The sequence below is a fragment of the Pholcus phalangioides genome, unplaced genomic scaffold (assembly GCF_987345545.1).
Source record: "Pholcus phalangioides strain wild (caught in Gottingen) unplaced genomic scaffold, Ppha-v1.0 ptg000018l_1, whole genome shotgun sequence".
NCBI classification, from domain to species: domain Eukaryota; kingdom Metazoa; phylum Arthropoda; class Arachnida; order Araneae; family Pholcidae; genus Pholcus; species Pholcus phalangioides.
This window is the reverse complement of record NW_028301611.1, coordinates 9,475,097-9,491,145: the sequence shown is the minus strand read 5'-3', so window position 1 is coordinate 9,491,145 and position 16,049 is coordinate 9,475,097. Positions and strand designations below refer to the sequence as shown.

General features: G+C 43.0%; 1 protein-coding gene across 1 annotated transcript in view; it reads left to right on the top strand.

Moving 5' to 3' along the window:
- LOC149071677 (bestrophin-2a-like) overlaps window positions 1-15,014 on the top strand; it is a 28,170-nt gene extending 13,156 nt beyond the window's left edge. The window contains exons 4-9 of the mRNA XM_089247797.1: window positions 66-220; window positions 1,749-1,826; window positions 1,918-2,070; window positions 10,049-10,129; window positions 11,456-11,607; window positions 11,709-15,014. Coding sequence (XP_089103923.1) covers window positions 66-220; window positions 1,749-1,826; window positions 1,918-2,070; window positions 10,049-10,129; window positions 11,456-11,607; window positions 11,709-12,759 — 1,670 coding nt within the window. The 3' untranslated portion in view covers window positions 12,760-15,014. The remainder of the gene's footprint in view (window positions 1-65; window positions 221-1,748; window positions 1,827-1,917; window positions 2,071-10,048; window positions 10,130-11,455; window positions 11,608-11,708) is intronic.
- Window positions 15,015-16,049: the final 1,035 nt, after the last annotated feature.

Here is a 16,049-nt window from a genome sequence, read left to right as displayed (position 1 = left end):
TCAGTACAGCGAACGGGAAGTTGGACGTCTTATTTCCCCTCGTATGATATGCATACATCTTGCAGGTCTTATACTGCCCGAAGAGAAAACCATTTACGAGAAGTTTTCCGGACCTTACGGGAAATGGTGGCTTCCGGGACACTGGTTCACGGCCCTGGCCATGAGGGCCAGGAAGGAAGGCAGGATCAAGGATTCCGTACTGCTCAAGTCACTCGTAAAGGTAAGATACGCCTTAGTTGTAGCCCTGCTTATCATGATGTTCTTGTTCTCACAGGCCCGATATTTTTAATTCACCAGATGGTGTTCTGACGAGTACATGCTTCATCTCGTAAACCCCAGGGTGGCTCGCCCTAAAGTCCTCTATATACGTATATGAAAGTGTCTTAGCTCACCCATTCGCCATATTTGTGGGAAGCAAGGGCGTAGCGAGGGGGAGAGGACGACCTCCTCCCCACGAAATGTGATAAAATGTCCGAAAAAAAGGGGAAAAAGATGGCCAAATCTATTGTTCCATCGCTTTGGTCCCCCCACCCGGATCGAAATTTCTGGCTACGGGCCTGATGTGAAGTGCGACGTCATAGTCATCGCTACAACTAGTAGCCTGGGCGGAGATATGGAAGAGCCCCCCCCCCAGCGTCAAAGGTGGAGTTGACTGATATAATGTACATGTGTATATATGAATTGAAATCGTCATCATCACGCCTCTCCAGCAATAATGACCGTCCCCCCCCCCCAGACGTCCAAGTCTATCTCCGCCTATGCTAATAGCTCTTCCCAAACTGGACATGGCATTTTTTTTAAACGATTAGATGTCACTTTGAACAGAAAACTGTGGTTCTGCCTCTTTAACAAGGAAACGGTCCCACGGTATCGCCCTCAAAAAATTATGCAAAAAATTTAAGTACATTCATCTCACCCAGAAACACATGAAAACAATAAAAATTAGCGGTGAAATGCAATTATTAAAACTGCAAAAAATGATTAAAAATGGTAGCAGTTGGCTACTCATCGCCTCTCGCGCTTCTTGGCGATATCCATAAAAAGAAACTGTTTTCACTGTAAGATATTTTCACCCGATTTCTGTTAATTTAAATGCTTTTTGAAGGCTGGTAACTCAAAATTTCCTGATAAGAAAAATTTTGCGCACCCCCCTTTCCGAAGGTCGATCCTGCGTACGCCCCCCTGCACTCTGTACCAGGAAGGCGATGGAATAGTCCGGGGGGGGCGGTAGAAGCTTAGGGTTTAGCATACGATTGGGTTTGCTTGAGTTGGGGCATCACCTCCTAGAGATAGAAGGCCTCTGCACTGTAATAAACGCCATAAACGTCATTCAGACTACATAGCAAGTTGTTTGCCACATTTTGAAAAACATCATCCTATTTCGTTTCTTCTTATTTTGGCGTAGAATCTTCCTGGTTGGCTCACAAATACCACGTAGTGATTGGATGTGGGGCATAGAAATCGCCAATTCTGAACCCGATCATTTCTTTTCCTCATGACGATGATACTAGCAGGGAATTTTTTTTCCCCTGAATATTCTGAGGAAAATGGACTGCTTACTGACGTCACAAGCTGAGTGCGGAGGCCTTCTATCTCTAGGAGGTTCTGGTTGGGGGCGATGAGAAGAGACATTTTTTGTAAAGGAGGGAGGGGAGATGGAACAAGAAACTTGGGAAACTATGCTCTATACATAAGGGGAAAAAATTCATGCACATAAGATATTATTTTTTCTTCTTGTATGATTTCAGGAATATCTGGTGTTCAGAAACGATTGCGGCAAAATGTTCAGCTACGATTGGATAAGCGTACCCCTGGTGTATACTCAGGTAATGACGACATGGAAATAATGTTATCCCGAAGTTATCGTCGGAGTATCCTTGAGAATTAAACTTTCATAACTTCTCATTTTTTCTTCAGGTGGTGACATTGGCGACTTACACTTACGCTATAGCGTTGCTCATCGGACGTCAGTACCTCGACCCCGGCAGCGGATTGAAGAAGCACGAGGTCGATCTGTACATCCCGGTATTCACTTTCCTGCAGTTCTTCTTCTACGTCGGATGGCTGAAGGTAATTTGAACATAAAAACACTAATTCGACAATTAATTTGCTCCTCCATGTTTAGATTTCACTTAACCCTATCGACGGCTCAGGGTCGAACACAAAACCTCTTCAAAAAAAGCTACTTATTTTCACAAAATCTTTTCAAAATGACCACAGGGTCACGTGATTCTAGAATGCTTTCCCCCCAGTATGTGACAATGGGTAATTGGCATGCATGATAAGCCGTCGAGAGGGGGCTGAACCGAAGTGACAGGCTGGTAACGCCCAGTGATTGACCCTTTCTTCCCAGAAATGTACTTTCTCCTTTCATTCTCCAAAGTTTTTCTATTTTCCGAACTAAATAAAAAACACATAAAGGCGGGATATACTCAAAATTTTGAACGAAATTATTGTAGCGTGTTTATAGATGCTCAGCATTCTATGGTAAATAACTCTATCAATATAGATTAGCTTTAACAGGCAATAAAATTTCCTTGCTTTCGCTTGTGAAATATTGATATGATTAACTTAGTAACGAAATGTCACAGCGTACTAAAAATAAATTACTAATCCATCCACTAGGTATTTGAAAATGTCCCAATATTTTCAAGTTGAACACTATAAATATTCTGAATCTCGAGAAGCATTCTATATATATGCCCCTTAATATTTTAATTGTATTTTTTAAATTTGCAAGTGTTGAAGTATGTTCTCGCGATTTTGAGGTTCACCTAAAATGTGAATTATTTTTGAAAATCGAAAAGCTTTTTCGTAAATAATGTGCGTTGATTAAATCAGTGTTGTTGGAATTACTACAATTCGAGGCAAGGCATTGTAACAACTGATATTTGTCAGTTGATACAAATCTATTCGAGCAGAACTACAGCTACTTCCCAACCTTGGAACATCATTAAATAATTAATTTATCAAAACTTTCGGGTATAAAACTGCTTCTCAATGCTTTACTCACATTCTTTTTGAATATTCATTTCTTTTTTTCCATGATATCTTATGATCGTGGAATTAATTTCAAAAATGAGCGTAGGTTTAGTGAGATTGAATACGCATATTAGATATACAGTCATTTGCATCGGAATATAATAAAAGAATTCTCTCTGAAATATATAAATTTGGTGCATTAAATCATGTTACAAAAAAAAAAAAACATGAAAACAAGTAACATACTGAGAAAATGTTTAAATACGCAAATACTAGAAGTAAATAAAGTCTCTGGAATTCAAAACGGGAAAGAAAGTTGTAACTAGAGCCCGGATTAGACGCTAAAACATGCACTAAAAATAAAGTTTAATCTGCATTTTTAAAAATGTCGAAATATACCATGAAATAAAAACACCCGATCTTTTTCAAAAAATTAGAACACCCTAGAAATTTACGTGAGCAGTTCATAAACAGCTCAAGTTGGAAAGCTCAAATTAAGGGTATGGTTGTAATTTACATTTTCATCTTTCCACCTATGTGACTTGCTGCAGCAATTAAGTAATAGCTTAGAAAGAGTCAAAATCACGATAGAAAATGCAATTTCTTTCTCCATACCATACGTCTTCAACTTCTGGAATCAAAAGGTAGAGAGCCTAACGTTCACACCTCTATCCAGAGATGCCTTCTAATCCATTGGCCTCTATTTTTTGTTTCCTCTGAAGACTTCGTTTGAAGATGAAAAACGCAGATAGTATCAAGAATTCGCCAATGTGTATCAAACCTCATCGATATTTCGATGGTTTCGTGATATCTGATGATGGTACCTGATACTAGTCTTTTCAAGAGATTGCGGACTCGAGCGAAAATAAATAAATTAATAAAAACTGATCAATTGCAAACCGCTATCGGGGAGCCGATAGCGAAGATGGGATTTATAGCTGAGGCATAAATTGAATGTCTTGATGTATAAAATCCATGGCCAAGACCAAAGATGGCCACAGCACAATGTATTCGTACGATATCAGCACGCGTCCCCCCCCCCCCCACAGTCCTAGCAAATACATTCGTAATTTTCTGCGTTTTTCAGAAATTTCCCGTTTTTCTACCCGTATTGCGAACATTGAATGCTTGTAGGTTTGCATACATAACGAGGAAAGACATGAAACTCTTATTCGATCAAGTTGATGTAAATTTGCATGAAAAAATTCATGTAATACAGTAATAGGTTTTAAGCCAAATGTTCTAATTTTCTCAAACAGCATTCGGAGTGTTCCAATTTTTTGAAACAAAGAGGAAAAAATTAATTTGGTATTTTACGACGCGTTTAATCTACTTTATGCAAATTTTTTGACACCGATATGCTCAAGATATGAATGCTCATATGATATGATCATGATGGAAAAGGAAAACGCAAATTAAACTGTACTGCTACAACCTTGAACTGCGCTTTCCAACTTGAATATTTCATGAACTGCTCTCGTAAATTTCTGGGTGTTCTAATTTTTTTGGAAAGGATGTATATATGCGAAAAATTGAAACCATCGTTGAATATTCCCGAATTATGGCATCAAAAATGAAAAAAAAATGCACGCAAAATTGAAAAAAAAATTATATATGCATTTGAAAGAGATAAAAAATGAATTGGAATGTTCCAACAAATCAAAAAAAGAAGCAAAAACACTCATATTATAATGCCGAAATATGCATGAAATATAAAATATGTGCCTTAAAAATGCGTTAATATGCCTGCCCTAAAGGCTCAGAATATGTAGGGGGGGGGGGGAGTATTGAAAAATATACGTATAATTAAAATATATATATATATATTTATTTATTTATTTATTTATATATGTATTTAAAGTGGGGAAATTTCCCTGAGAGGAAATACACCCAGGAAAAAAAGAAAAATCGTCCATTTCGGAATTCAGAAATAAGTCAGAAATGAAAAATATGCTAAACAAAAGAAAACGCAGCTATAGTGCAAAAATATGCATTTAAAAATTTCCAGAAATATGCCTCAAAATGAACAATAGTCAATGTTGAAATACTTTATTTAAAAAAAAATTGAGTTATCTGATTATATCGAGCGAAAAACTGAATGAGGGGAAGTCATTTTACTCGAGAATCGAGTAATAGTTTGGTATTTTTTATTTTTGTGAAAAATGGCATGGAATCCAAGGAAATGACTGAATTCGAATTCAAAAAGTAGCAGGTCACATGGGCGGAGATACGGGGAGGTGGCATGAGGTGCACTGCGCCCCCCCCTTCCCCACCAACGTCAAAGGTTAAGTCGACTAGTCTAATGTATATGTGTATAGATATCATCATCACCTTGCTCCCACAGCAATACTGGCCGTGCCCCCCAGACTTCCAAGTTTATCACCGCCTAAGGCGGATAATCTTATCACAAGAGAGATTTCTGCACCTTTTCCAGGAAGTTTACATTCCTCAACTTTTTTTGGGGATCGCGAATCTTTACAAAGAAAACTATTAGTAACAGCACAATAAAGGAGAAAAAACAGGACATTCCATCTTTGCATCAACCATTTTGACAAAAAAAAAAGGGTTTGCCAACTTGCCTCGGCATTTATTTGATACAATACAGGTTCCTTTTCTGAGAAAAAGCGTTCACTAGTTCTCTCTCTCTCTCTCTCTCTCTCTTTCATTTTCGATTTATTTTTGTTGCACCATGGTCATTTTGTGCACACTTATCTGTTGTACCTACTGTGGGTACTAGAAGAATAGCCAGTTTTAAGAAGTCCGATAAAACAGCTGTTGTATTGGCACAAAATAGAGAATTGAAAGTACAACAGAGATGAGATTTTTTTAAACTCAAGCACCTGTTATTTTGCTGTATTTACAAGTCTGGATTTACTGGTTCGCAAGTAAAATGACATGCATTCTGTATAAGAATATCTTAATACTAGGGGGGCTCTGCCCCCCCCCCCCTGCCGCTTTTGGCGGCCAATCCCCCCTTCCCTTCTCTTCACAACATATTTTGTTTATCTAGTCCCACTTCAACAGAGTGCTATAGAAAGGGACACGTGAAAGCACCAGCTTACTGAAGAAGCGAATTTTACAATAATAAAGCAACAAAAAACAAATGTGATTCATCAAGTAACCCCACAAAACTTCTCCACGAGGGTCCCTAGACTCCAATTCGCTGAATTTTAGTGAGGGACCCAGACTGGATTCATCTCGGGCTTCTGCTGTTGCAAAATTCCACGGAAAAAAATGATATTCATCCATGGCCCGCCAAAATTAATCCTGTCAATTTCCACATGGGGCCCCCGACCTGGAAGCTTGTCGGTCATCCCCCGCTGCGAGTGCTATGAAATATTTTCATTTGTATTCATTTTACCAACGAATAAAACCCATAGCCCCCAACAAAATACGTTTACAAAATACATTTTTATTTCGGACTTCAGCTGTTGCAAGTTCCACAATGTTAAACAAAAGACAACGAGATTAATCCAGTGCCCCCAAAATGAAACCTATCAATTTCCACATCGGTCCCCGACAGGCTCGTCATTGGGGGGGGGGGGGGGTTATATATATATATACACATACATTGAGTACATGTTCTTTGCCCCCCCCCCCCGTGGGAAAAGCTAAATGACGGCCCTGGTCCCCGACCTCGAAGCTTTACCGACTTCCACAGCTGCGAGTGCCACGAAAATTTTTCATTTGTATTCATTTTACCAACGAATAAAACCCATCGCCCCCAACAAAATACGCCGGACCCAGAAAAGAATAAGATTCATCCAGGGCCCCCAAAATGAAACGGGGTCCCCGACTTGGAAGCTTATCGGGTATACCCCTGTGAGGGCCATGGCAAATTTTCATTTGTATTCATTTTACCAACGAATAAAATCCAGCGCCCCACGCAATCACTCTGGACCGAATTCGCAGATTTTTATGAGGTGGGGGGGGGGGGGCTGGACTGGAAATATATTGGGCTTCCGCTATCGGAAATTTTTCAGTTTTAAAGCAGCAAGAAAACAATGAGGTCCATCGAGGGCCTCTGGAAATTAAGCTTTTTAACTTCCCCATGAAGATATATGTGCAATGCCACCCCCAGGTACCAAGATCCCGTGTGTTGGGAGCACCGGTGATTTATGTATATTATACAATGTCGGCATGACCCCCACAAGGGCAGGGCTGACAGGGGCTGGAACGATTCTTATCACTTTTAGATTTTTCACACTATAAATTAACCACAGGGGGCCCGTGAAAAAGCTGGTTTGGGGCCCGCTATCTCTCCCATCCTAGGGGCCCCTACTGTAGGAAGTAGGAGCCTCTCGGTACTTACACATAACTTAGTCCCGATGGGGGATATGCAAGAGTTGGTCCCAATATGCAAGAGTTAAATGAAAACTTGAACCAAAATTGTAACCGACTTCCGTAACCCAAAAACGTAACAGATTTTCGTTACATAAAATCGTCACTAATTTCTGTTGCTTAGAAACAGGCCCTTTTCGAGTTTGGGATTTTATATTATAGAGTAGATAATAATTAATTCAAAGCAAAAAAGATTGAAACCCCTTTAAAACGTTGTTCAACGGACGGCTTTTAAAACGACGCAACGTACCAACGAGAACGACGACGACGGGGGGAGGGGGGCAAAGCATATGTACTCAATGTGTGTGTGTATATACCATTTTTAGTGTACTTTTAAAAGCCAGGAGGGGCAACGCCCCCCCCCCCCCCGACGCCCCAAATGACAGGCCTGCCCAAGAGGTTAACGAAGCCACCCTGGAGACTTTTTTTCCATGAGATGCTTCAATAATTTGGTGACTTTCAGTAGAACATTAAATTACACAAAAATCATAGTACATAAAACAAATGGTATATAGAACATTCGTTAAAAAATATACACGAAGATACCCTAACCCAGCGGTTCTTAAATTTTTTTTTCACTCACGGAGCCCCGTGGGCCTTTCATTTTAATTGATTTATCATATTTTGTTTATTCATTTCATTTTCCTCGACCTGTCACAGAGCCCTGGAAAATGCATACGGAGCACCGGTTGAGAACCGCTGCCCTAACCAAGCTACTAACGAGTGAATTAGCTCAAATATAATTAGTAATAACTGGAGAAAGAACTAATAACTAGTTCTCTTAGCACAAGCTGTAGCTTTCTGCGTGGATGATGAATGAATTATTGGATTTGGAATAAACCTCAGAACAGTGGTTAAATTTCATAGGTTTGAATATATATTCAAACGAATATTCAGATATGAATAATAAATATTTTTGTCAAATAAATTAACAATCTCTAATTTACTGGTAAAAACTTTCCTTTTCTTTCTTTCTTTTTTTCAACTACAACGTGGGTATTTGTGCCTTTTTCAAACCAAGTAATCCTTCTCTTCTCAATAAGCTATTCTTCTTTTCAAACATTGATGAGTTTGGGGAGGAGAGGACTGTATTGTTGCAGGAAGGGGTAGTTTGACGACACTGTGTACCTGTCACTTACCGTACAATGAGACGGGGGAAGGAACTGGTTCTTGGCGAACGCATTTATGAGTTCGAGCCGAAATGACGGTAGTTGTCTTCGGACTCATATATGAGTTCAGGCCGAAATGACGGTAGTTGTCTTCGAACTCATATATGAGTCTTCACCGTTTAGAAGGTTAACTGTCCTGAAACAAGGCACTTGGCCACAACCTTTTCATCGTTTGCATGGAAGACGGGGGGAGAGACATTTCACTAGGGTTGCGGTATCTGCAAAGTTTTTAATGTTTCAAAGAGAACAATATCGAAATTCTCACAACGATATCACCAAACAAAAGAGGCCAAACGCAGAGATACGTTTCGCGGTGCTTTTGTGAATTGAGATTAGAATTGGATGCTACAGTGAAACTCCCCTAGGCGGCCACCCGATTTGCTGACTTTTGATGACAAGGGGGGGGGGGGGGGGGTTGGATGATTTTTACGTCATTAACCATCCTTTATGAAAATATTTAATATTCTTAATGACATCTTACTCAGTGCGCCAAAAACGGGAAAAAAAACCTTTCGATAGTTATTGGGCACCTGAACTAACTTTCTACCTATTGTTAAGTCCCCTACAGAGCCAATTTAATGATCTCTAAATGTTTCACGGATCCTTCAAGTGCTCTGGAAATGTTTCCGGGCCGCTTAAGTGCTCTAAAACTGTGCCACATGTCACTCAAGGGATCTCTAAATGTGCCACGGATCGTTTAAGTGTTCTGTAACTGTGTCGCGAGTTACTTAGGTGATCTTTGAATGTGAAAGTGATCTTTGAGGCCTACTTCGGTGCTCTGAAAATGTGCTACGGGCCACTTAAATGCTCTGGAATTGTGGCACGGGTTATTTAAGCGATTTGTAAATGTGCCGCTCAGTTCATTTTTACGAAATTAGGTTTGAGGGGGGGGGGAAGCCACATCAGATAACCTTCGGGGCCACATTTGTTCCGCAGGTCAAGGGTTTACCATATATGGTTTAAAAGTGGGTCACAATGAATTTCTTATAGAGAGAAATTCTGAGTTCTTACCACTTCAAATAGCATTGAAATTAACAGAAATCGATTATAATAACATATAAAGGTATTTTATTTCGAAATTTTAGTTTTTTTTTTAAATAGTTTTTTGCATAAAAATATTTTTTTTCGTCTGTGGGGCGGTTGCCGCACGAGCTCCATATGACCCCCCCCCCCCGTACGTTTCTGATCCCACCAATATGCGTTAGGAGGTAGGGGGCAGCGATGACGAAATTTTGCTGACAAGGAGGGTGGAGGGGAGTCAAAAATGGCTAAAAATTTGCTTACTTAATACTTGAACGGCCCCATAGCACTTTTTTTTTTGGAAGTGTTGATTCTCTTCGATCAAGTCGGTCCATAGCAATTTTGATCAGATCAAGCGATGAACTGTTCTCAAAATACATGTTCCTGGGAAATTCTGACGAATAGGGAAGAAACACTAATAGACCTAAAACATGGCCAAGTGTCTTCTCGTGGTAGATAGACCATAATGTGATAATTTTCAAGCACCTTTATTTCCAGTAATTTGTCAAATATCTAATGTCTATGGTTTTGCGTAGGTTTCCGAGCAGATCGTCAATCCTTACGGAGAAGATGAAGATGATTTTGAACTCAACTGGATCCTAGACCGTAGCGCTAAAGTAAGACATAATCTCTGTTCTTGCACATCTATGTTATCATACATCGCATGACTGAGTGTCTGATGCAATGCCGCCTTAACGCATGGGCCCACCTGGGCACGGCCCAGGGGCCTCAAGAGAAAAGGGGGCCTCGGAAAAACGAGAAGTAGTTGAATTTTTCGAGAATTGGCCAGGTAGCTCCTCAGAAATATCACTTGGCTAGTATATAAGCTAGTCTGGCTTTTGTTTGTGTTCGTTTGTTCTCAGTCCGCTGAGAACCATCTTAATGAGTTCAGCGAATATATAGGATCCTATGTTAAGCCAGTAGCTTTTATCGCCAACCTGGACCATTGCCCACCAGGGGGCGATATTGCCCACTTTGGGAAACACTGGCCTAGTCAGTGAGTGACCAAAAGAGTGACACCTAGAGAGTTTGAAGCACGTGAGTGAACAAAAGAGTGACACCTAGAGAGTTTGAAAGCACGTGAGTGAACAAAAGAGTGACACCTAGAGAGTTTGAAAGCACGTGAGTGAACAAAAGAGTGACACCTAGAGAGTTTGAAAGCACGTGAGTGAACGAAAGAGTGACACCTAGAGAGTTTGCAAGCACTTGAGTGGACAAAACTGTGTGAAATCATGTGAGTGACCAAAAGAGTGACACCTAGAGAGTTTGAAAGCACGTGAGTGACCAAAACAATGTGCAAGCATGTGAATGACCAAAACACTGTGTGAGCATGGAAACTTTTTGGTCACTCCCATGTGAATGACTAAAAGAGTTACTTAGAAAGTGTGTGAGCATTGGAATGACCAAAAGAGTGACTTAAAGAGTGTGTGAGCATGAGATTAACCAAAAGTGACTTAGAGAGTGTGTGAGCATGAGATTAACCAAAAGTGACTTAGAGACACAAGTGTACTTGCACGGGGTGGAGGGAACAGGCAAGCGGGTTATAGCGCAGGGTGGCGAATTCACGGAAAGAGTGGTCAAGAAAATTGGACTAGAATGAGAGATGGGCGGTGAAATTCGTGTACTTCACAGGAGGCAAAACCATAAATACGCCTCTGGTAACTATCCATAATCTTCGCCATTACCGAGAACTGTGATGTCAGCTTGATGAGTCCGCCCGTATTTTTAGACGCTACAGTTGCTTGCATGTCAAGTTCCGGCTCGGAAGGATCCAGAAATGAAGCATTAATCATTGAAGGGGAAAAACAAACAGGTTGATTGATTAATCTATACTCCGTCCACATGACTCTCGCCGCTACTCACCTACGGTGTGGGCCCCATCTTCAAAATTGTAAATCGTGTCAAGCCGCACACAATGTTTCCTCTCTTTGTCTCTCCACCAGGTAATATACGATCTCGTCGACTACCAACACGCCAAGCATCCTAAGCTCAAGAAGGACCCGTTCTGGGACGATCAGGAGCCACAACTGCCGCACACCAAGTTCACAATAAACAATCTGACCAACCCGCAGCTGGGTTCGGCCGTCAATTTAGAGTAAGTACAAAGGCATTTCTCTAGGATTTCTAAATTTAAGCATGATAATAATATATATATATATGGGTGCAGAGACTCAGATTCCTCTTCCACAATTCCAGGATAGATCCGTTAGACGCAGAATTCCTGCCGATGGAGACATTCCTAGAAGAAGACAACGAGCCGCTGGATTGCGATTCCGTCAAGAGGGCCGGCGTCCGGTACAGACCTTCCCTGTTGATGAACTTGTTCAACGCCGGCATGAGGCAGAGTCTGATTAAGCACAAGGACGGCGGCAGCTTCCGCAACAAGTCCATGAGCCAGGGACACATCAACCCAGCCTTCAGCCCGGATAAGATCAGACGAAGAGGGAGCGTCACGTCCATTAACAGCAGGGCTTCAAGCCTGGTAGGGCGGAGAATTATTAGTCCATCGCACAGCAGGGCTTCAAGCATCTCGCACAGGCCTAGCAGCGTCAGCCAGCACGGCAGCTTCACGAGGCACAGGAGCAAGATCTACGAAATCCAGCAGTCGGAAGACAAGGGCGCGTTGCCCAACGGCGTATTCTCGGCGGACACCGAATCCATCATCACCGCCGCCGAGCTGCAGCAACAGAGCGAGTCGCCGCCGAGCACCGAATGCTACGAAGCGATTGAAGTCGCCGATCCTGTCCCCCAGCTGCAGCCATCTTCGTCCTCCCAAGACACCGCGCAGAAGGTGGAGCCCGTGCCCTTCATGCCATCGATCCCAGAGGAACCATCCAGGCCAGTGTCGTTAGCCAGCTTGGATACTTGCATCGACAGGACGAAGCAGCAGCAGCAACAGCAGCACAAACACGAACACCAGGTTCCGGACAACGTCCAGGAACTGGTCCACGAGGCCAGTAAAGTCCTAGAAGAACTCAACAGGGTGGTCAACCAGCAGGGACATAGGAAGGATTGCGAACTCAAGGGATACGAATCTTGCTGTTCGTTGAGTGACGGCGACGACGACACCAGCGACGAAGATTCCGACGTCACCACCGATAGAAATGAGGGCGGAGCGAGCGGAATCGCCACTGATCAAGACACGGCGTCGGCGTTTGACGACGAAGTGACGGCAGTCGTGATAGAACCCACCAAAAAGACTGAAAATGTAGAACACGATGCGACCGAGAGTCAAGTTCATTTGTAATCAGCTGTTTCAGGATCTCGTCGAGATTTTCACGCCCACCAGTCGGGTCGAAAACACCGATTCCGTTTCTGCCGTACGACATCTGCCGTACGAGAGATACTAATCACGACTGAACATACAGAGAGCGATGGATCGTGTTGAGTACATTTTCAAGTCATCATCATCATCATTATCATCACAGACTCTCCCAGAACCTGGAGATGCATCATAATCAAAATCATTTTACGGAATAAGCGACTCAGGTTAGACAATCACGCAGACCAATCGAATTTGACCTGGTGCCATAATAACCACGTTTATGATAGTTCTGCACTGAGATGCCGTGGTCCAACGTGACTTATGAAATCCGCTTTTTAGGGTGATATCATCAGTGGCGGAAGCGGAGTCGCTATGATATGCTTGGCTGTTTAGAGGCGACTTGGGTCGCTGCGAGTCTTCTTGGCTGGAGTGGTGGTGGTGGAAGCCGAGTCACTGTCTAGAAAGGACTCAGTTGCACGCAGCACCAGGCGTCGGAGCCCGGGGTGTGATGCGGGTGCTCGAACACCCACGGAAATTTGTAGAATGGATCCAAGCACCCCAGAATTCATTCAGAAATCGAAATTTCCTACATGAAACCCAAGACGAGCACCCACAGGTTCGAAAAACTTCCGACGTCCCTGGTCGTACGTATCGTGGTAGGAGCGGAATCAGAGTGAGGTCTTCTGGGTTGTCTCTCTAGAGATGATAGTGATACATGGTGCGAACTGAATAGTTATGATCTCTGTTTAGCTTGAGTCGGGTTGGGAGCCGAGTCACTATCTAGAGTGGTTCTCAAACCTTTGGAAGCCCCTGCGGCCCGGTTGATGTCTTTTTTTTGTTAGACGTTATAATGTTGATTATTGTGATATTGTTGGCTATTTAGAAACGGCATAGTGATACATGGTGGGAGCTAAGCATCAGGACCGTCTTAAGAGTATCATGGGCTCCCGGGCCAATGGTTTTTTGCAGGCCCTACCTGGTAAATCCTAGAAAATTTCAACCGGATCCCATTTTTGTGAGGCCCCTATTCTCTTGAGGCTCCCGGGCCGTGCCCGGGTGGGCCCATGCGTTAAGACGGCACTGCTAAGCATGTATCACTACCCCTCTATATCCTGCAGCTGCCCCTCCCCCGCCATCTGGGTTCTCTTCTGTTTTTTTGGTCCCCTTGACCAGGATCTTTCATTGGCCTCTCGATTATAAATTTACAGTATAGAAACAAAATAAAATTATAGAATTCATTCGGCTCTCCCCGGACCGGATCCTTGACAACTCCACTCTGGAGGGGGACGACGACGAAGAACTGAGTAGCTGTGACCTCCTTGTCTGTGTAAGGCTATTGAGTCATGGGGTAGGAGCCAGCCGAGTCACTGCAACAGCCAAGGAGATAATAGTGACTCCGCCACCACTGAAGAAGTCCTCTGGAGACGTGGACAAATTTCACTGGACCACGGCTCAGCCCGGAACTATCTCCTCATCATGCTACCGGCAGTGAAAGCCTTCATCATTCAACCTCGTGTAATGGCGCAACTGTCACGCTGTAAGCAGAGAACTGTCATCTTCTGCCCGAAGGAAGACATTTTGCATTTTTTATACCCATTTCTCACTCATGATGTAGATTCAATTCATCAGTCTAGCCCAGTGTTTCTCAAAGTGTGCGTCGCAGCTCCTAGGGGCGTCGCCAAATTTTCTCGGGGGCGTTACGATCAGCTGAAGATATTAATTTGTGTACTTATTTATTGCTTTTAAGTGGTTTTTTCAGAACTAAAAATATTCTACCAAACTATTCTGGGGAGACGCAGATGAACCACGAGGAGCCACGGACACAAGTGTGAGAACCACTAGTCTAGCTCAAGAAAGTCCTACACGACATTGGTGGCGGCAGTGACGTAAATTAATCAAGCAAAGTCAAATGCGTAATGTGTACATATCACGTTGTGAAATACATATACAATCGAACCCCGATTTAGCCCCGCCATTTATAACGTAGAATTGTGGCGCTATAACGAGTTCGGCGTTGTATCGAATCACGGTTTTTAAACGTGTAAAGCCTACAAATGTAATATTTGCTGACTGAAAATTTCTGACGCTAAGCGGATTTGGCGCAACATCGGGTGGCGTCATAAAGGGGCTCGACTGTACATATTAGCACATTGTACCAAAATTTGCATTTAATTTGAATATTCCAATGCATATCGTGTATTAGGTAAATGAGATTGTGATTAAAGTGTTCAGTAAATACGTGTGACGTCATGAGAAGAATGTGTTTCATTTTTTACTTATTCACCTACTTCACCTACTGCAGTGTTTCCCAAATTGGGCGATATCGTCTCGCCCCAATATCCTTACGGGGGGGGCGCATTGAAACAGACCGGGCGGGGGTGTATTAAAAGCTACGAATACACCATAGGGCAAGAGGCGTATTACGCGGCGGGTTGCTAAGTGGGCTATACAGCCTAAAGAAGCCAGTCGGGAGGGACGGCAAAGGTGGCAAAGCCACGTCCACCCTCTAGGTCATTGCCACCCTGGGCTCTAGGCCACCGAGCGTGGGCAGGATTTTCTCGGAGGGGGTTGTCTTTTCCTTTTTCCTTCAAGAGGGGTAATCCCCCCCCCCCCCATCACCACGTCCAAAGCCAAAATTCAACTCTGCAAAAGACCCTTACCGCAGTCAGGTCCCGGCCTTAGGATTCCTTGGGGACCCTTATAGGTTCTCTTGGGTAATGGAGGGGGGGGGGCTGGACATCCATTTTTTCTAGAGGAGGTGACGGTAGAACAGATGTATGGCCCCGCATCCTGCAGCACGAACCCTGCTGGAATCTTTGTTGGGACCCCTCCCCCCCCCACTATTTTTCACCGTCTCCTAAAGAGCGAATATTTGTAGGGTGCAAAAACAAAAATATAATAAGAATCGCCCCCGGGCTGGAACTCCTATCAGCCCCACCTTTGTGGGGGGGGGGGGGGCACGAACAGATGAGTTCGGAAAACTACGTGAAAGTCTCACTTCCTGGTAAACACACACGTGGACACACTTTCCGCTAATCATCATGACCAATGGAGAATACCTGTCAGTGATTAGAGCTCATCATCACCGATGAATAGTATCTAGATTGAACCGGAAGACGCTTACAATGGTACGCATTTCCAAGAAATCTGTGCTTTTGTGTGGTCGCGTTGTTAACTATGCGTGTGTGTGTGCGTACGTGTCGCCACCAGCTGATGTCTGGTGTACGTCCTGTTAACTGCCGCCAGAGAAATCGGTATTTTCTATTGTCACA